This window comes from Cuculus canorus, chromosome 20 (genome assembly GCF_017976375.1).
Source record: "Cuculus canorus isolate bCucCan1 chromosome 20, bCucCan1.pri, whole genome shotgun sequence".
Lineage (NCBI taxonomy): Eukaryota > Metazoa > Chordata > Aves > Cuculiformes > Cuculidae > Cuculus > Cuculus canorus.
The window spans coordinates 7,687,832-7,709,400 of NC_071420.1; the positions used below are offsets into that span (position 1 = coordinate 7,687,832).

Here is a 21,569-nt window from a genome sequence, read left to right on the forward strand (position 1 = left end):
AGATGCCGACAGCACTTTGGCAGTGACAACAGGGCCCAGGGCTGTTCAGCCACCCCTGGGGCTGGGGGGCTCTCACGCTCTGGGGTCTCTTGGCTTGGGGGCTCCAGGATTGATGGTGGCTCTGGGCTGAGGGGGGAGCTATGGTCTTGGGGAATCCTAGGCTTGGGGGGGTGGCTCAGAGGGGCTCTGGGATTGGGGGGCTCCAAGCTTGAGGGGATCCCGGGTCCTGGGGGGGTTCCAGGCTTAGGGGGCTCTGGGTTTAAGGGGGTCTGAGCTGAAGGCAGTTCTCTGGGTCTTGGGAGTCCCGGGCCAAGGGTCTCAATGACTCTGTGATTTCACCTTGGACACTTTTAGGTATCAGACTCGAAAACAGAAGTTCAGGATTGTAATGGAACAAGAGGTGGAGGGAAGAGGGGTTTGGAAATGCCTGGACTTGGTGTCCTGGGAGCTCTGGTCTTGGGGGGGATCTGTGCTTTGGGGAGTCCCAGGCCAAGGGTCTCAATGATTCCATGATACCACTTTGCGCATTTTGAGGTATCGGACAGCAAAACAGAAGATGTTATGGATAGTTTTTAATGGGAAAAGGGGTGGATGGAAGAGGGGTTTGGGAATGCCTGGATGTGGGGTCCTGGGGGCTCCAGTCTTGGGGTTCTCTGGGCTTGGAGGGGGTGGTTCCCAGGCTCGGGGGGCTCCGGGTTGGGGGAGTCCCGTGTCCTCGAGGTCGCGGGGTCTCAATGATTCCACTCCTTGCACATCTTTATCGGACACCGAAAGAGAAGACGGTGGGGCAGTTTTCAACGGAAGAAGGGGCGGAGGATGCGTGTTCGGGGTGGTGTGGGGCAGTTCCGGGGCGCGGGGGGGGGGGTGGTGGGGCGGGAGTTTCGCGTTGCGGCCCAGCAGCAAGGCTGTCCCTGCGCGGCCGCCGTCGGCGCGGGGGGCGGGGCCTCGCGCTCCCGGAAGCGGCGGGCGCGGTGTCCGGGCGGCGGCGTCTCCTCCGCGCCGGGGCCATGGTGCGGGGCCTGTGAGCCCGCCGGCCAGGGGCTCGGCCGGTAAGGGCTCGGCATGGGCGGCAGCGTGCGGCGGGACCGGGCGCGGGGATGCGGGCGGGCCTGGAGGTGCGGGGCCGCCTTCCCTCCCCCTCCTCGCCTTCCTCCCCCTCTTCCCCTCCTGGCCTTCGTCCCTCGCCTTCCCCCCCCCCTCCCCCCCCCCCCCCCCCCCGCCTTCCCTCCCTTCCTCCTCTCCTTCGTTCCCCTCTTCTTCGTCTTCGTCCCCCCTTTCCTTGCCCCTCCCCCCTTCTTTCCTCGCCTCTCCCCGTCCCTCCTTTCCTCGCCCCTCTCCTTTCCTCGCACCCCCCCCCGCCCCATTTCCTCGCCATTCCCGTCCACTCTTCCAGGGTGACAGCGCGGTCCCAGGCGGCCCCGGTAGCGAGCAGGGACGGGTCGGGCCATGCCAGGAGCGGGGATCCCACCTGTCGCCATCCCAGTGGATGTGGGTGGCCTCCCTCCTCCGCCCGGGGGTTGAGGGGTGCTGGGGGGATCCTGGCTGCAGCACCGGTGCCCGCTCTGGGTCTGCAGGCAGGGATCATCGGGTTCCACACAAGCTTTATGCTGTTATTCACTTAAATTTGGTTTTAAGAAGGTTTTTAGACTCTGTATGTGTGGCATTGCAGCGGGAAAAAATAGAGAGGAAGAGCGATTCTGCTAGCCTTAAAAATATTTCAATTTCCAAACAGCAGTTTCTTTGCTGTGTCTTAGCTTATCTCTCTGTGCCCATATTTATTCCTTTCTTACTTTTTTTGATGTAACTTGTTGTGTTAACAATGCGAATTCTGGTGCATCGTGCCTGGAACATGGCTAGGAGATATCGGAATGAGCTTGGAACCACATGTTGTAGCTGTGGAGAGGGACATAGGGAGAAAAGGGAAAGAACCCAGGACAGCACAGCCTCTCATTTTCCTCTTTCCCTTTATTTGCATTTTGACGGCTTCTCTTCCCTGGGGAAACTGATTTGTATGGTCGGCTCTAGCGGTGTAATGACTGGGGTGAATTCACGCTGTTAGACAAACCTCGAGTGTGGGTGAGGATTTGTGATAGAATTATGGAATGGTTTAGGTTGGAAGGGACCTCAAAGCCCAGCCAGCTCCAACCCCCTGCCATGGGCAGGGACACCTCCCACTGGATCAGGGGCTCCAAGCTCCATCCAACCTGGCCTGGAACTCCTCCAGGGATGGGGCAGCCACTGCTGCTCTGGGCAACCTGGGCCAGGGCCTCCCCACCCTCACAGCAAAACATTTCTTCCTAAGATCTCATCTCAGTCTCCCCTCTTACAACTCAAACGGTTCCCCTCATCCTGTCCCTGCACTCCTTGATCCAGAGCCCCTCCCCAGCTTTCCTGGAGACCCTTTTGGTACTGGAGGCTGCTCTAAGGTCTCCCCACAGCCTTCTCTTCTTCAGGCTGAACAACCCAAGTCTCCCAGCCTGTCCTTGTACAAGAGGTGCTCCAGCCCTTGGATCATCTCCATGGCCTCCTCTGGACTTGCTCCAACAGCTCCATGTCTTTCCTGCATTCAGGACTCATCATGGGTTATCCTCCATCACTCAACTCCTGAGGAGTTTTGCGGTTGGGAGTGTATGCCAAGGGGGCAGCCTGTCATGGCTGTTGTGGTAACTGTTAATGTGTTTTTATAGACAATTGAATTCTAGGAAATAAAAACTGAGCCTTCTGCTTCCTGGCTGGATGTACAGGAAGATTCTAGGCTCATCTAGGGAGCTACTGCCTCTCTATCTCCCTGCTCTCAGGAGGTGTCCGCAGAGCAGGGGACAACTGGAGGCAGACTGAGTAGAGATAATATTGATTTGTGCCTGCCAGAGCAAATGCTCTTTGACCCGAGATGTAGCCCTGTCAAAGAGGATTAAGAACTCGGTAGCTTTGTTAACCTTGTGATTCGAGGAGTGGCTTGGGGCTGTGCGATGGGATCCTTCTTGCCCACTTGAAAGATAGGAACTTAAAATACCACCTGATGGTACAACATATTGTGCTCTGTCCGCAGAGAGGAGCGTCTGAGGGCATGGGCAAATGGACCGTGGTGTCCTTAGTGTGAGACGGATGTGTGGTGAGAGACAGGCAATGGCACGTCTGTGGCCCCTGGATAGACGGTATGCCGCAGGCGCGTGTCTCCCTTCTCCCTGACAGTGCTCTGTTAGCTATTATCAGCTAGATTTTTTCCTGAAATAGCATAGATTTTTTTAGGAATTAAGCTGTTTTATCAAAAGAGCCCCAAACTGAGTATTAGTGACAGTCAGTGTCTGAGTTTTGTTGCTTTTCCCCCCATCTTATGTTTCCCAAATTGTGTCTGTGTTGGGAGTTTCATTGCTGCAAGAGAAGCGTTCTGACTTGTGGATAAAGCCAGTTCCCAGGAGTCGGCACACTCAGGTTGTGTTTTGGAGGAAAACTTGGTGTATGTGTTGGATTTTGTTAACTATCTGTCTGGAAAACAGGCTGTGCTTCCCCACGTGAGTTTGAGCGACGCAAATCCAAGTCCGGTTTCTTTAGAGCGCTGGGAAAGCAGCACACGGACACGATTGTGTTATTGCCACATCCGTGATGTTCCAGCTGCTGTCCAAGCTCCTCACTGCAACCGATTTTGCTGCCATTTGTGTCTCTCCTTCACTCGTGGCCACTGGCTGCTTCCCTGCTTGCCTCTCACAGCTGACGTTACCTCTTCCTGCACCCAGAACTCTTCTTTTGCCATTTTCTCTGAAGCTGCCATTTCCTCAGCCTGTCAGTCACTCTCTGCTTGTGATTCAAGCTGTGTATCTGCGGTGCCACTTCCAGCGCTCGCTGCGAACAGCCCAAAGAGCCTTTTCCCAGCAGTTTTCTGTACTTACATCACTGAATCCTGTACCGCATTCCTTAACAGAGTCAGCGATTAACCTTCCCACACCAGTTATTGAACCAGGTTCTGTTTGTTAAACTGTTACTGAGGTGTTTCTGGAGCAAAACTCGTGCTTGTCTGGCTATTGTCAGTAGGGAATACGCAGAATTTACTTCTCATGGAATTTCAACCGATCCTGTAAAACTGAATCATTTTCCTTTTCCTCTCCCAAGTTCTCATGCTCATCAGCAGTAGCCGAAATAGCATTTTTTAACACGACTTCTAAGCTCTTCAGTCTAATAGTGCGTGTTTTACCTTAGCTTATGTGATCCAGACTGGGATAAGTCATGTCATGAGTCAGGTCTTTGACTGGTAAAAGTTGAGAGGTGTTAAAAGTGCTCCCACTGGAACTCTTGTCTGTGAGTGTTGTGTGCTCTCTCCCATGGCACAGGCTCGCCTGGCAAACCCAGCTGCCTCTTCACAGTTTGGCAGCAAAATGTCTATTTTCAGCCACAGGCTGGCGTTCCTTTACTTTTTTACGGCCGGATATATTTTAAAATGCGTTTTTATCTTTTAACAAAAGTCAGAATTCAAGGTTTGCTGGACCAGTGAAGGCTTCCCTCGCATATTTTATATTCTCTGGCTTGTAACTTTTGTACCCTTTTCATAGAATCATGGGATGGTTTAGGTGGGAAGGGACCTCAAAGCCCATCCAGTCCCACCCCCTGCCATGGGCAGGGACACCTCCCACTGGATCAGGGCCTCCAAGCCCCATCCAACCTGGCCTGGAACACCTCCAGGGATGGGGCAGCCACAACTGCTCTGATTCTTCAAGTTTTGAAACTCTCAGCTTTTCAAATAAGTATCTGCAACTCGTTTGCTTTTCTTTTCTGCATAAATTTCTCTGTAAGTGGAAATCAAACCCAGCTTTTCTGTCCCTGGAGCATCAGCTGGCACCGTTCAGGTGCTTGTGTTAAATCCACCCAGACAGTTTGTACTACAGCACGCGTTTGTTGGGAAGGGCTGGAAACTTCACGTACACAGATTGAGTAATGTCTGATCCACACATTATCCTTCTTATTTTTTACCTCATCTACTTTTTATTGTAAGTTTTCCATCCTTAACAAGACTTATAGTCCAGAGCTTGGGTGTTTGAAATTCAATATCATTTTGATCCCTAAAATTTGCTGTAGCTTTGACCAAATTACTTCCCTTCCTTGGCTTTGTTTTATGGGTAGAACTGAAACGTTTGTTGTTTATGTAGCTCTTGGGGATGTTGAAATGCTTAATTATTCTTTGAAAAGTGGTTTTGAGAGGTGAACAGAAATATTTCATGCAAGTATGAAGCATTTTGCTTCGTTGTGTTCTTGCCAGTCCCCGGGCTCTTAGGCTTTCATTAATAATCTGCTTCCTGACTGGCTCCGTGACTGGAATGCCTCCTTTTCAACAGGTGATGCTCTCGCTTGGGTCGGTGCTGTGCCATCTCCTGTCTGTGCTCTTTGCCTGCGCAAAGGCTCAGGCTATTTTCTTCTTGTGTTTTCTGCTTCTAGACTCTAGGAAAATGTTGTGTTGGTTTTGGTGTTTTTTTTTTTTAACTAAGTAAGTGCATTTAAAGGATAAAATAGCACAGAAAACTGTAATGAGCCATTGACTGCTTGGACATGATTCACAATCCTCTCCCACTTGGGTGCCTTCTCCTTGCGCAGCCTGGAGGGAGTAGGGAGTTCTGGCTGCTGGTCATAGAATCACAGAATGATGACCTCAAAGCCCATCCAGTTCCATCCCCTGTCATGGGCAGGGACACCTCCCACTGGATCAGGGGCTCCAAACCCCATCCAACCTGGCCTGGAACCCCTCCAGGGATGGGGCAGCCACAGCTTCTCTGGGCAACCTGGGCCAGGGCCTCCCCACCCTCACAGCAAAACATTTCTGCCTAAGATCTCATCTCAATCTCCCCTCTTTCAGATTCAAACTATTCCCCCTTGACTTATCCCTGCAATCCATATCAGGAGCCCTTCCCCAGCCCCCTTTCTGTACTGGAAGGTACTGGTCTTTCCGCTGTGTGTGCTCACAGTGGATTGAAGGATCTTAGGGGATGTTTTCATCAACTTTCTTCTTCTGTGAGTCCCAATTGCTTCTCTTCCCCTACTTTGTGCAGCAGACTGATGGCACTCCCTGTGAGTCCGTTTGCTTTGGTTTATTTGTTAAGCCTGAAGGGCAGGAGAAGCGGAAGCGGATCAGCTGGATGGAGAGGTACTGTGCTCAGGAGGACTCCCCTCCCTTTGCTCCCCTCGCTGTCAGTCCTGCCTGCCCTTCTGACGCTGACAGAGGTTTTCCACTCTACAGTCTCATCTTTCAGGGTCTTTATCTTTCTGAAGGAGCTGTAGATCCTGGCACTTTCCTTTTTTCCATGGGTATTGTAAAGTAAGTCTTCCTTTAAACTGAGTCGGAAGCCCCTCTTTGTCTTCCAGCTGCGTGTTTTATAATAAAAATATTGTGAAATTCCTACAACAGTGGGAAGAACAAAATCTGTTGATTAGCCTGGAAAAGCGCTCAGTAGCTTATGTAGTGGAAACGAATAGTTTGGTTCAAGGCATAAAAGGGTGAGTTTAGAAACTTGTGTTTAATTTTTCTCGTGTTCTATCTCCCCCTTCTTTCCTTTAAGGGAAAGAATAATTGCTGCTGCCCTGGGAATCAGCAGAGGCTTTATTTTCAGTTCTGAGATCAGCTGAGGTTACTCTTGCTGGTCCTGTTCGACAGGCTGGTGATATTAGGTTAGCGATGCAGACATTCTTATTGATTCATCTTCACGAAGCTTTGACAGACCGTTTGGAATGGTTTGAACTTTTAACAGGCAGCTTCACAGTTAACACAACTGTGATATATTCTGCTTTACTATTGTAGTGTTTAAGGTGTTAGAATTCAAGTTGGATTTGAAGAGAAGAAAACCAAATAAAAGATATTTTTGTTACCTGCTACTGTTTATTGTTCTTAAATGAGAGGCACTTCAGTTTGAGGTCGCCATCATTTCTTTGTTTGCCTGTTATTTATGGATGGCTTGCTAGGAAAATCACAGCTTGGGTGATTTGTGTTTATGAATGTTTTTCTGGCACATAACATTATCTTCCTTTAAAGTGGTTAACCCTGATGTGACCTATTTCCTCACCCCTGTGGTGGTACTGGTAATGGGGCATCTTTGAAAACATGATTTAGACACACACTGAACCGCATAATTAAGATTAAATGATTAAATTGTTGTATACAATAGGAGGCTCAGGCTTAGGAAAGGCGAGGTGTTAATGGAGCATTCTTGGGATGGGGTAGCACTGCCCCGCTGCCTGTTCTTTCACCCAGTTTTCTTCATGAAGAAAATGGTGGTTTCAGTGGTGTTTTTTTACGGTGAGGCTCTGGAGTCTTATGAAGAGCGGCTGAGGGACCTGGGATTGTTTAACCTGGAGAAGAGGAGGCTGAGGGGAGACCTCATCGCTCTCTGCAGCTCCTGAAAAGGAGGTTGTAGTGAGATGGATGTTGGGCTCTTCAACCAAGTGACAAATGATGGGACGAGAGGAAATGGCCTCAGTTGTGCCAGGGGAGGTTTAGATTGGATATTAGGAAAAATTTCTTTACTGGAAGAGTGGTGAAGCCCTGGCCGGGGCTGCCCAAGGCAGTGGGGGAGTCTCCATCCCTGGAAGGGTTCAAAAACCATGTGGCTGTGGCACTTCAGTACACGGTTTAGCATCACAGTGGGGTTGGGCTGACGGTTGGACTGGATGAACTTCGATGTCTTTTGCAGCCTTAATGATTCTATGATTATTTACCCCCCTCTGAATGTTTTTCTCCTCTAGACTGTGTCTACCTCGTGTGCACAACAATAAAGGGAAATATTTGTTAGGAAATTACATGATTTAAAGCTTTCTGATGGTAGTTGACATTATGGCAAAATAAATGTAAAAATTGCCAGACATTTACATTGATCTCTTTAAAATTCAAGTTTTGTTTTGTTTTTCCTTTTGGAAACTGCAATTTCACTTTTAATACCTGATTTAGTAGAGCATGCATTTTTTTTAAATTGTTAGGAATTCAGCTCCTTTGATATTAAACCCTGAAATGGGGAATTTAATACTTCTGCAATGACTTTTCATTGACGTTTTGGTCTTTGCAATAGACTTCAAGTTTTTCCTTATTTGTATTTTTATTCTTGAAAAAATCATGGCTCTCTTTCAGAAGTTCTTTTCTGTAGTCTTTCATATACAGATAAGGAGGAATTTCAAGTATTGGTTCTTTCTGGTTGCTTCTTGAGCTGTCGTGGCAGGAGACTCCCATGAACTGTAGAGTAAGTGCCTTTCCTCACTTTATAGCTCTGTGTTTGCTTGAGACTCACACACATTACCAGTTGTGTGTTTCTCTCCTTTATCATTTTTAACTGTACGGTAGAATTCTGGGGTTTGTAGGGCCTGATCTGAGTGCACATTATCCCGAGTGTTTCCCGATGACTTTAGTCAGCTGTGACTCTTCCTGACCGTGGTGTTTTGTCTTGCTTTGTACCTCAGGACCCAGCAATCGCTTTGGGGTTGGTTGCCGATGTTCCAGGCTGGCAGTTTGCATTCTTCCCGTTGCGCTTGAGCTACCAGCTAGGCTGACTCTGGTGATTTTTATTGCACAAGTCTGAAAAGGCTTGGCCGGAGTGGAGAGGGGCAGGCAGCAGTTATTAGAGCCGTTCTCTTAATTATTTATTTAGCTAAAAAGTGCAATCTGATCTTGCTTCCCTGATCTGCCAGGAGGCAAAAGCGTTTGGTTTCTTTTTTTAACTGTGAAGAAGAAATTAAAGTTTAGATGTTATTCTTTATGTTGTTCATTGACACAGGAGAAGCTGTTGGTTACAGGTAGAGCTGGCAGAAGAATGTAATTTGTGTTCTGGTTCTGACGGGTCCTAACAGAAAGGAGATGTTTCGATGTGTGGATTGTTAAAATCTCATGCAAATATATGTTTTCATTTACATGTGCCAATATTTTTTTACGAATTCTTTGATAATTATAGTTATTTAGCACTTTGTTTCATAACAATCAGCAGTTCTTCAGGCAGCAGCATGGAAAACCTCCTTCTTTGTTCTGGTTTGCACTAACCAAGTGCTATTCTCTTGTCAGCTCTAGTAGTGAAATCCACAGTTGTTCCCTTTTCTCTCACAAATGCTCCAAAGGCACATTACGCTTTGGAAATGGCAGCTTATAGCATTTTCTAATTGCTTCCAAAGCCCTTGAGTTATGAGAGCATATTAAGCAACCAGCACTTAAAAGCTGGTGATCTCTTATGTAAAAATATTAGCCCAAATATTTTTATATGCATGCTTTTCAGCGCATCCAGTTTTATGGCTGATTTTAGCCCCTGTGGTAAAGAAGAATGCTAATGGAGCTGTTGGAAGCCCCTTTAAAAAAGGGATGACAGTGCTGTATGTACTGGAGTGACACTCAGCTTTGATTAAATGCTGTAATAAAGCCTGCGTTTGTGTTATTTCCAAGAGGAAATTCAGAAGGGAACACTGAGTACAACTCTGCTTTTGGTTTATCTTCTGATCTTTTTCCATCTTGACGCGTGGCTCCAGTGTTTCTAGACGGAGGGTTTGGGGTTTTTAACCAGGGCTTGTTTAGGGTATTTGTTGCCAGGGACAAGATAGGAGGCAGAACGTGCAGAAGTGGAGATCGTACCCAGCGTGATCCCTACCAACACCAACTCTCCCATTCCCTCTTGCTCCCCCCTCTTTCCAACACCTTCACCGGTTGGTTTTGCCACAGCACGACTGGTCTTGGACCAGGATGAAAGTTCTAGTAAAGTGCACATCTGTCATCACCTCTTCTTTCCTCTGTTCTCTCCATCCTTTCCCTGCACTGTGCTTTTTGCTTTCAGACACATCCTGTATTTTTGTAAAGCAGTATTTCCAGCACTCAGTTGCTCCTGCTGATGAAAAGTTCTGCCTCCTGCTTCCATGGTCTTTGCGAAGTGGATGAATGTTGTTTGATGGTGCAAAATAGTAAAGCCAGGATGTGATCTTGTGCTCTGGAGTGAGCCCTATTTCAGCAGATTTCACCAAGGAGAGCAAGCAGTTGTGTGGGGAGTAGACAGGGAAGGTCAGCATGCACAGCTCGGTGTTGTGTTATTGCCACAGGACTTTGAGTCTCTGCTCAGTGAGTTGAATTTTTTCCTCTCCGGAGTAGTTTTGCAGGTTTTGTCAGTATTCCTTTTGTTGAGAATAACGGAAGCGTTTCTGGCAGTGAAATCTTGAGTATACACAAGGAAGTTGTCTTCATTTTACATTGTGGGATCTAAAAAAAGCCTGGCTGAAAGCGTGTCTCTTTCCCTTCTCTTGCTGTCTTTTAAATAATTCAGTCAGATCGTAGAATCATAGAATGGTTTGGTTTGGAAGGGACCTTAAAGATTATCCTGTTCCACCCCCTGCCATGGGCAGGGACACCTCCCACTGGATCAGGGGCTCCAAGACCCATCCAACCTGGCCTTGAACCCCTCCAGGGATGGGGCAGCCACCACTGCTCTGGACAACCTGGGCCAGGGCCTCCCCACCCTCATCATGAAGAATTTCATCCTAATGTCTAGCCTAAATCTGCCCCTCTCTGATTTATAGCCATCCCCCGGTCCTATCACTGCATGCCTTTGTCAAGATTGCTCTCTCCTGCCCTCACCCTCTTTCTCAAAGCCTGTCCCTCTCCATCCTTAGATTTAGCCACTGCTCAGCCCTGCACGCTGGGTGGTGAATGAGAGCCAGTGGAATCACCCAGACCTGCAGGAAGCCGAGTCCCTGACTTAATGAAGTTATCCATCCGAGTTGTGTGAATGCTTACGCGTTAACCATTGCAGTGCTGAGTTCTTTAAATACTAGCCTTGAAGCTTGCGTTTTCCTATGAATTTTAGGGTTAAGTAACACATTGCTAGGAACAGTTCCCGCCCTTCTAGTTTATCTGGGGTTAAAAGCCTTTTCCACCAGGATGGTAGGTAAGACAAAGGTGTTTGCTTGAAGTCCCTTCATTGCAGAGCTGCTGCCAGGCTGCCCTTTAACACTGGACTGTTTGCTTTTCCTTGCGTGTGAAGTTGGGAAAGCTGATACAGTAAACTTAACCTGGGTCTTTCTACTCTACAAATGAAAAGAAAATTCAAAGGGGGAATCGAACAAAATGTTTTGGACAAAAAGTAATGATTCGGGGGGAATTGAACAAAATGTTTTGGACAAGAATGATTCGATACATTCCCTCAGTGTGTGTAAGGTCCTGTTTTTGTTTACAGACTCCAGCAAAAGTTCTCTTGATCCTGCAAGAATCAAAGAAAAGGCTCTTTCAGCCTCCACCCTGATGTAGTTGCTGGGTGTTTCTGACCACAGGATTCTTGATGCAGAAGCGTGAAATGATGTAGTCTGCTTTTCGAATCCCATTTTGAAGGTGTGGCCCTTTGGGGCTAGGGATCGGGAAAGGGGATCTTTAAATCTTAAGCCTCAGTTTTGGAAGTGTACACAGGGATGTACAAAGCTTGATCTATGTTGCCTAGGAGTGTGGAGAAAGAAAAGAATTATAGAGTGGTTTGGGTTGGAAAGGACCTTAAAGCCCATCCAGTTCCATCCCCTGCCATGGGCAGGGACACCTCCCACTGGATCAGGGGCTCCAAGCCCCATCCAACCTGGCCTTGAACCCCTCCAGGGATGGGACAGCCACCACTGCTCTGGGCAACCTGGGCCAGGGCCTCACCACCCTCATCATGAAGAAATTCTTCCTAATGTCAAATCTAAATCTCCTCCCTTCCAGTTTAAAGCCATTGCCCCTCATCCTGTCACTCCATGCCTTGTAGAAAGTCCCTCCCCAGCTTTCTTGTATCCCCCCTCAATGTACTGGAAGGCCACTATAAGGTCTCCTCAGAGCTTTCTCCAGGCTGAACAACCCCAACTCTCTTAGCCTGTTCTCATACGGAAGGTGCTTCAGCCCTTAAATCATCTTTGTGCCCATCTCTGGACCCATTCCAACAGATCCATGTCCTTCTTATGTCGGGGATTCCAGAACTGGACACAGGACTCCAAGCAGAGTCTTACAAGAGCAGAATAGAGGGGGAGAGGAATCCTCGCCCTGCTGTCCACGCTTCTTTTGTTGCAGCCCAGGACCCAGTTGGCCTTCTGGGCTGTGAGTACACTTTGGTGGCTCATGTCGAGCTTCTCATCAGCCAGCAGCCCAATTCTTTCTCTGCAAGGCAGCTCTCAATCATGTTGTCCCCCAGCCTGTATTGATACCGTGGATTGGCCCAGTCCAGGTGTACGACCTTACACTTGGCTTTGTTGAACCTCATGAGGTTCTCACAGCCCCACTTCTCCAGCTCGTCCAGGTCCTTCTGAATGACATCCCATCCTTCTGGCATGACAACTGCACCACTTGCTGAGGGTGCACTCAATCTCACTCTCTGTATCAGTGATGAAAATGTTAAACCTCACTGGTCCCAGTTGCTCATCAGTGATATTCAACTATACTAGAAGTTGTAATTCTGGCAATGCCTGATGGGAATTTTATTATTATTAATGAGTCTGATGGCAATTTTAAGCACTGAGAAGGTGAATTCAACAATATTTTGATTTGTGTTTTATTTGAGGTCAACTGTGTTCAATGAACAGTGCAGAGTCATAATTGAATCTCATTGTGGTATATGATTCCACGTTTTATTGTCAAACTTCTGTCTGATGCCATGTCCCAGCCCCTGCGCTGTAACGCGCAGCCCAGTCACTCTGCTGAAATCCCTTTTCTTTTCAGGTGAACAATCAGAATAATGTTCAACATAAACCTGTTGGAGAACCTGAAGGTCTACATCAGCAGTCGCCCTCCGCTTGTGGTCTTTATGATCAGTGTGAGCGCTATGGCCATAGCTTTTCTGACGCTGGGCTATTTCTTCAAAATCAAGGAGATCAAGTCACCTGAAATGACGGAGGTAGGTTCAAAAAGCTCCTGAGCTAAACACTGGGGATGCTAATTTGAGAAACACACCCAGGCTAATGAGTTATTTTTCATTCCCCACAAGGACCCTCTCGTGGGGCTGCACAGGTCCTTATGGGAGGTTGTCTTCTTTTATACTGGCGTCTAATTTCATAAGGAAAGAGGTGATTGGGATGAACGTTTGAGTAGTCTTTTTTTAGGCAGTCTGACATCGATCTTCCTTGCTAGGAGCTTTTCTTTTTCTTATTTTTTTACATCTTATGTAGTAGTATTGCTCCGTCACAAGGGAAACCTTGCTAGAAACCCTTATACCACGAGCGTGGTGAGAACGGCCCAGGTTCGTATTCACCTTCTGTCGTTTAAAGGTGGATATTCTGCTGCTGCGCTGAGACAGGCAGAGGCTGCAGTTGCACACCTCTAATATTTGTACACGGCTTGCCCTTTTGTTGAGATAGTCCTGGTGGTATTTGGGCTTGCTTTGTGAGCTGTGTAATTCTTGTAAATGGCTCAAAATCATGGGGAGTATGATAACCTATCAAGGTCTGCACTCCTAGAACAGGGGCAGCCAACAGTTATTTCGCTCACCTAGTTGAAATCTTCCCATTTGTTTTAAGGACTGGAATACTTTTCTCCTGAGGTTTAATGATTTGGACTTCTGTATATCTGAGAATGAAACCTTAAAGCATCTCATTAACGATACCACAACTCCGGAGAGCACCGTGACCAGCGGACAGGCGAGGTCTTCCACACAATCTCCACAAACTCTCGAGGACTCTGGCCCGATAAACATCTCTGTTACAATCACACTGACGCTGGACCCGCTCCGACCGTTTGGCGGATATTCTCGCAATGTCACACACCTAAGCTCCACAATTTTTGGACACCAAATTGGACTCTCAGGTATGGAAGAGTTGACCTTTATAAATGCAAATGATAGCTTTATAATCAAATAAAATCTCTCCAGCTTATTGTTAGTGAGAGAAGTCTTTTGCTTAGAACATGTATGTGTTTCCGGATTTGTTTTGAGTATATCCGTGCATGGAGCCCTTCACTTCTCTGCTAGAAAAACCTTTACCGTGAATTCAGAATGGAAAAGAACCTGCAAGTTCACCAAGATTAGGCTTTGCAGTTTTAAATGATTAACCTAATTACAATGGAAGGGAGTTTTTAAGTCAACGAAATTCCAAGCACCAGAAGCTTCTGCAGTGACTCTCTGCAATTCCATCTTGATATATTTTCAGGTCCTTAACTCACATTTTAGAGGCAATGATGTAACACTAGAGACCAGTAGCGTGGTATCTAAAAATGTAGTTTATCTAAAATGCATACATGAATAAGCTTTAATATTGCAAACAGCAACAAATAAAATGGTTATAATTTCTGTGGTGTGAAGAGACTGATCTGCACTGTACGGCTGCCCTGACAGTAAGTTTTTACAAGATACTACAGAAAATCAGTACACATTGGTAGTAGAAGCTCATTGAATTTTAGCTTGCAGCCAGGTTTGCATTTATAATAGTGCCCGCAGGTGTCTTTAACCTCAGAGACCTGTGAAGAGACATTTGCCATAGCTGTAAATCTATATTATTGTATTTTGTGGTGATGGTATGTTACTGCTTTAAAACCTATCAAATGCAAGTCTTATTTCCAGCAGCCGGGATTTATTTTCAGCATGAATATATCCACACGGAGTTAATGTGCAGTCCGTAATCTGCAGTGCAATATCTGCTGGCACCTTTTTGTCTCCACAAATATCTCCAGTTTGAGAAGTAAGCGTCAGATAAAGCAAACATGGAACAAAGTCTCTGACAGGAGGAAGGCTAAAGATCTGTAGGTTTACTTTCTAATAAAGTTCTCTGGACATGGCTGAATTCACTTATAAATAGCGAGGTTTTGATTTCTGGAAGGAGTCCAGTGGCCCCACTCCTGGACGCAGGAGAGGTCAGAAAGACCAGGAGCTGAGTTTTTTTTGTAGTTCATTTTGGTTTGGTTTTTAACTTTCTTTTTGCTCTCTTTGTTGATAGTAAAGATCTTGTATGACTCTAGAGGTGCAGATTCAGGGCTGTGGTTGCTGCCTTAGTCCTTTGGCTGTTACCCTTATCCTAGTGATTGTTGCTCAGATACTTTTGTGAAAACCAGCTTTTCTTCTCTCTTTCTCAAAGGCAGAGAATCCCATGAGGAGATAAATATTACATTCACCCTGCCGGCTGCCTGGAATTCAGATGACTGTGTTCTCCATGGCCACTGCGAGCAGGTTGTGTTCACAACCTGCATGACCGTGACAGCAGCCAGCAATGTATTTCCTGTTACAGTGTAAGTGCATTTTAAACGCTCCTTCAGGGAGGTTACTGCATGATTAATTCCTCTGCTGATTCTCTGAGGTTATTGCTTCCTGTCGAGCGTTATTGTTGACTCTGGAGATTATGTACCTGCCTGCCTTCCCCCATGGTCTTGAGACTTCTGCTGTCTTTTAGCAGCACGAGATTTTTGTGTGGATTTTTGAACTGTAGCCACTGCCTGCCCTTTCAGCACGCTGCCTGTGACTTAAACCTCACTCAGAGCAAAAGAATCTGTGAATATTTGAGAACGATACCCTATAATTTAGTTTCACTGCCTTGTGTGAGAGCTAAGGCTTCACACTAAGGTTCTAAGACTCTTCCCTGCTTGAGAGATCAGTGGAAGCCGAATGCTGCTTTGCTGCCGTACCCCAGCAGGTACATACCTTTCATCAAAGTAGCTTCCCTTTGTCTTCTCCAGACACTCTGACGCTGTTCAGTACGACCTGGAGAGCCACTAGGTAGATTCACATGACTGTGTAAAGCCTTATGAAAACCTTGAAGCTATGGGGTATTGACTTAACTGGAACAGCATGCACTTAAATTCTAATCTTAGTATAGGAATCATCTGGTTTTTATATGCTTTTTTGGTTTAGCTTTGGTTTTGTTGTTGTTGTTTCTGGAATGTCAAAAATAAACCCGTGTTTTATGCTGCTGTCGAGAAGCTGGGCTTGACTCAGTTCTAAGTTAGCCTTACTGAACATGGAGGATGGCATTTGGGGTGCTAATTGTTTCTATTTTTCTGCAGTCAGCCACCACATTGTGTTCCTGAAACATACAGCAATGCTACGCTTTGGTACAAGATCTTTACCACAGCAAGGGACTCCAATACAAAATACGCACAGGATTATAACCCGTTCTGGTGTTACAAAGGAGCAATCGGAAAAGTGTATCATGCTTTAAACCCCAAACTAACTGTTATAGTTCCAGATGTAAGTGCCATGGTGATTTTATATGTTATGTTGAATAAGATGGTCCTGTTTAGTGCTGTTTATTATATAGTGCAAGAGTTGAGACAGAGGTGGACACACTTTACCCCTGGTGGGTACTGTGGTCTTCATGTGATCTACATGTGTCTGACAGCTTTTAATAATTCACACGTGTGTTTTAAAATCATTTGACAAAAGGCACTGCCGGCACATGGGAAGAGACCTCTAATGTAGATTTCTAACATGAGGAACATTTTGCTTCTCCCTGTGCTGTGATTAGGAATCCCTTTTATTACCATGCCCGCTGCGTAAAGGGGAGAGCGTTGATTCTATGAAGTCATTTCTGTGCTGATCTAATAATTATTGCTTTAATGTAAAATGCCAATTCTTGATGCCTTGTCAGTAAATGGTTTTAATTCTCTGCGCAGGATGATCGCTCTCTAATAAACCTGCACCTCATGCACACCAGTTATTTCCTTTTTGTGATGGTGATTACAATGTTCTGCTATGCAGTCATTAAAGGCAGACCAAGCAAACTGCGGCAGAGCAATACAGAGTTCTGCTCTGAAAAGGTGAGTCTGTGTAATACAAAATATTGACTCTGATAAGAAAATAACTTTCTTTTTTACATAGTACAGACTGCTTTTTTTTTTTATCTCTGGAGGTGTAGATTTAATTCCCTTTCAAGGAAGCATGGGTGTTTCATTGTGGACAGCACAAACAGGTGCTACAAAATACATGTGTGCTTTTAGATCCTCAGAATCAGATTTTTCTCCTGCAGAAGTGGATGATTGCAGTTCAGTCGTGCTGTAAAGCAGCTTTTCTGCCATAGTTCTGATGTTACTTACACCATTTTCTCTGAAGCATTGGATAGCATTGAGTGGTTTTATCTTTATCACAGCAGACTGAAAACTTAGACTAAAACATCATACGTAATCCTAATGGTCATTAATCAGAATTAAATGGAAACAAAGACAAAACTGTTGAAACAGCTGAATAACTGAATTGTTATTCAATCCTATGTTGTAGACCTGTATTTGCTTGAAGGATCGTGAGGGTGGGGAGGCCCTGGCCCAGGTTGCCCAGAGCAGTGGTGGCTGCCCCATCCCTGGAGGTGTTCCAGGCCAGGTTGGATGGGGCTTGGAGCCCCTGATCCAGTGGGAGGTGTCCCTGCCCATGGCAGGGGTGGAACTGGATGGGCGTTAAGGTCCCTTCCAACCCAAACCATCCCATGATTCTATGACTCTGTTGGTTAAATATGAATATATTTAATCGTGAAGTAGGAAATGAATATTTATACTTTTTGATCTCAATGATATTTTGTATAAGCTCTTGGGGTTTGTGCTTTTGTAGGTTGTTTTGTTGGACTTTTTTTAAATTGATTATGCTAAATACAAAGCACTTTGAGGTTTTGATTTCCTTCCCAGGTTGGACTTTGCAAGGTTCTTTGAAAAGGGAAGGACAGATATGCCAGCTGCATAGAGATAAGTGATATCACCGTTACAGGATTAAGAATTTGACTTTGATTAAATGTTTTCTTTTTCTTTTTTGTTTAGGTTGCTTTGTCAGAAGCATAATCCATCCTCTCCTTTTACTGAGAATGACTGAGAACCGTGATCATTGCCTGCTGAACCCAGAATGGGTCTTAACACTCTGTGAATACATTATCTTGCAATGTTGGTTTATTCCAACCAAAGACATTTCAAGTGCCTGTAATTGATTTGTACATATTTATAAAGGTATATTCCGAATAGGTCAGATGATGCACTTGTTCCGCATTGTAGTGCGGCAGTAAACTTTCAGTCTTTACCTGTGGACATAGCCGAATGTTTGTGTAGATATGTTTAGTGATATGGCTACATAATAGTCAGAGCAAGATATTTTTGTCTAGCTGCATCTGGGCAGGTTAAGATGCCTTTGCAAGTGTCTCAAACAAACCAACAGATCTTTGTTTTTTGCCCAATGATATGTACAGTGTGTTTGAAACAGTATGCACCTTTGATATAATACTGCATTTCCAAAGCCACCCATCTACTACATGAATTAAATGTGTATTTGTGTGGCCTAATACTTTTCCTCCATTTGCTCCTTGCTTGCAAGAAAAGATATCAACATTTTAGATTTTTTTTAAAACAAGAAATACACATATTCACATTTTAATAGTGCTGTATTTAGGACAACCTCGTGCTTTTATTCATAGTTAAAAAAAATGAAGAAGTGAAGTCCCGTTTTAATATGTTTCGTACTGAAAAGCGCTAAGTTTGATTTTTGTTGTTTTTCCACTTGGCTTGCTGAATGCCAGTGAATCGGTCAGGAAAGCTTTCCGCTCAGCCTCCCACCTGCAGCCCTCAGACCAGAATTGGGTGTCTCTGCTGAAGAGCATCTTCCTGTAAGCTTTTTTTATTCTAGAAAATGAAACTTTATAAACAGCTGTATTGGATGAAGGGTCTGTTGGGCTCTGCACAGCCTGGGGCAAGTGCAGATAATAAAAGGAAATCCCATAGTCTGTTACAGAGCTTCACTTTGGGACTCTCCCTCCGTCTTGGAAGGGCAGCTGAAATGATACTTTGCAGCTGAAATGACACTTTTATTAGCTTTGTCCCCTTCCCAGTTAATCCTGTCCACTCGGGGGAGAATGGCAAGAAGAGGACCAGGGCTGTTGTGATTAAGGTCAAAGAAACCACATAGTAAAACCCACACAGTTCTCTTGTGTCTGTTGTTAAATCAGAGGTTTTGTTCCATGCATTTCTCCTTTTCCCATTCTGGCTTTCACTGTTTCTGGCTCCTTACTGAGCTCCTTTCATTTTCGGGAGTCAGGATTTTCCTGCAGACATTTCCACTACTGCTTTTAAAGTCTCACTGTTGCCTTAATGGACCTTTCATCATCTTTCAGCTGTCTTGTCAGGTAGGGTAACTCTAGGTCTGGATACATATACATATGCTTTTTTCCTCCTCTTTTCACTCTAAAAGAAGAAACTCAAGTCCAAATCTCAGTTATACTGGTGTAAGACTCTTGGCTTATTGCCTGTAGACACTACAGAATGGTACCCTCCTGGTCTGTAGGCCTGTACAGGTGGGGCTTCAGTAAGTTCACGGGTCTTCAGAGCGTTTGAAGCAAAATAGTCACACTTTTCTTCAGAACACGTTTCCTTTCTAGAATTTCAGTTACTTAAGTGGTGTTAACTAACCTGCATTTCTCTCTGGGGATGTTAAGGCAAAGTTTTAGAGTCGGCCTAGTTTGGAGTCTAGTGATAAAATGAAGCTTCCAGTTTTCTGATGCTGCTATGAGCTCGCTGCTTCGCTGAAATGAATCAGTGGAGTCACAACAGGCAGACGGCTTCTCCTGAAAACTGTCCGAGCTGTTCCTAATTCACACATACATAGCCTTCTGCATTAATACCGACTTTGAGAGTTGCCTGCAAGGGTGGCTGGATCTGGGGACCACAGGCAGGAATAGGAAACAGACTGGGGTGGTGTTGTGGATTCCTAGAAAACATCCAACATGATGCGACTGCTTTGAAAAAGCAAAGCGGAGTCCTTTCTGTTTTGGCAAATTAACAATTCAAACTCCAGATGTTCTGACTGGGATTTGGACTGTTGGGGAAAACAGTTTTTCTTAATCTGGTTTTGCTCTTTGGTAATTAGAGGAGCCTACTTTGCAATTTATCACCCCTTTATTGAAGTACTTCGAAATACTGAGGTTGCAACCCACAAATGCAAAAGGGAAGATGTTAGAGTTGTATCTTTTGGCCTTAGTTTATCCCTTGGCACTCCTGTGTTGCAGTGCAGAGGTGAGGGCTGAACTGCTGTAATCCCGAGGAATATCGGATTGTTCCTAGGCGCGATGTATGAAAGTTAAAATGCAGCCAAACAGAAGAGTAAAAACTTAATATTAAAGTTCAGATCATATTGATCTTTCCTTTTTTTGTTTTCTTTTTCTTTTTAACTGACTTGAATCAGTTTTGATTCTATTTGTACGTGTTTTCTTGTTCTTAGAAAGCTGCCATTTCCTTTTGCATTTTCCTTTGGCATTACATAGAAAATCTGAGCCTCGGTTTTCAACCCCCTGCAGGTGATCGTAGGGTTAAGATGGCTTTTTTTTGTTTGTTTTGTTGTGTTCTTACATTTCACTTGTCTTGTTGCATGATGGTTAATAGCTGATTTGGAAATGACATTTCTCTCCTAGATTAATTTTTGTGTTTGTAAGATGTGCATATTGCTTTGCAGAATAAAAAAGATGAAGTTTATTCTGTTGTCTTTATTTCTGCTGCCCAGTTGCTGTGGAGGTTTCCTAAATCACTGATGCTACACGGACCATCAGAGATCAGTAGTAGAAGTCCACACTAGATTGGAATTTCGAACCCTTTGTGTGCCTGTGGTGCAGTGAGCACCTTATGTATATTTTTTTCTTCATATAGGATGGTGCAGGGAACGTGGCTGATGCAGACATGCAGAATTCATGACCTAGACCCATCTGTTGCTCCTCCTTGCTCCAGGTACTGTTTACCTGCCTCAGCTGAGCCCAGACCAGATACCAAGTGTTTCCAAACGCCTGGAGATGGTTGGAGGACACGGATAGGTGGTTGCTAAAACCAAGATAATGTGACTTTTTAAATTCTAGCTCCAGTTACTAGGCAGCTGGAACAGCACCTGTGTGTTTTTAGTGCTTGAGAGAGTAGGAGTAACATACTTTTGTTTTGCTCTTGGAAGCTTGTTAAAAGCTGGGCACTGTGTATTTACAAGGACGAGGCAGCCAACCTGTCTTGCTTCTCTGAAAAATAAAGATCTCACAACATCCAAATGGTGCCTATTCAGATCTGGTGGCGAGTGTGAGCGTTGTTGAAAAGCAAATCTGGGATATAGTTTTATAATTTTTACTGGGGTGAGTGAGAATTGGTAGAAAAAGATTATTTTAACGGAAGAGTTTTACAGATCCCCTGGATGTAGCTCTAGGAAACCTGGTGAGTTCCGAAATGCTTGCCCCAAATGAGCATTCATGCCCTGTGTTAGCGTGTTCTCAACTTTGAGCGAGTCCACCACTGTTGTTAGCAAAGTCCTTGTCCTTGGCCTCCGCTGGAATCTGTCCCTCAGCCAGCAAAGAGGAAGAGAAAGGCGATCAGACACGTATTCACTTGTTTTCTGTTAAACAAACTCCCTTTCATAACTTGAGCAGACACTGGCGAACGCTTTGTTGAATGAGCTTTATAGATGTACAGCTTCCTTGAAAAAAAAAAAACCCTTGTTTGCGTTGCTCTCGCTGCATAGAACCACGCTTGAGTAAACCTACAGGAGCATCTACGGTGAGCTCCCCTGCGGAAAAAGTACTTGGCAAATCAATATCGGACTGAATCCATTTTGTTGTTCTAAAGTAAAGGTGAGCAACCTGCTACGTGGAATATTTCCCAAGCATATTAACATCGGAAAAGTCTTGTAGTTTAGAGTCGTAGCCTTATGTTGGGT

At 45.3% G+C, this 21,569-nt stretch overlaps 1 protein-coding gene across 2 annotated transcripts; it reads left to right on the top strand.

The window, feature by feature from the left end:
• The first annotated feature begins 937 nt into the window (after positions 1–937).
• TMEM248 (transmembrane protein 248) lies at positions 938–19,760 on the top strand. Of its 2 annotated transcripts, XM_054085198.1 has the most exons (8): positions 948–1,049; positions 11,166–11,317; positions 12,665–12,839; positions 13,459–13,744; positions 15,007–15,157; positions 15,929–16,112; positions 16,538–16,681; positions 17,666–19,760. In XM_054085198.1, the coding sequence occupies exons 3-8, from the start codon at positions 12,681–12,683 to the stop codon at positions 17,684–17,686; spliced, it is 945 nt and encodes a 314-aa protein (XP_053941173.1). In that variant the 5' UTR covers positions 948–1,049; positions 11,166–11,317; positions 12,665–12,680; the 3' UTR covers positions 17,687–19,760. The 2 variants fall into 2 exon arrangements, with proteins under 2 accessions (XP_053941172.1, XP_053941173.1); XM_054085197.1 differs by lacking the exon at positions 11,166–11,317 and having other exon boundaries at positions 938–1,049.
• The last annotated feature ends 1,809 nt before the right edge of the window (positions 19,761–21,569 follow it).

Bases quoted from the DNA above. Each gene is read 5' to 3' on its own strand.
- TMEM248 (XM_054085197.1), top strand. From the start codon at position 12,681: ATGTTCAACATAAACCTGTTGGAGAACCTGAAGGTCTACATCAGCAGT. The intron at 15,158-15,928 runs GTAAGTGCATTT...ATTTTTCTGCAG, and splicing joins AATGTATTTCCTGTTACAGT to TCAGCCACCACATTGTGTTC. The intron at 16,682-17,665 runs GTGAGTCTGTGT...TTTTTTGTTTAG, and splicing joins CAGAGTTCTGCTCTGAAAAG to GTTGCTTTGTCAGAAGCATA.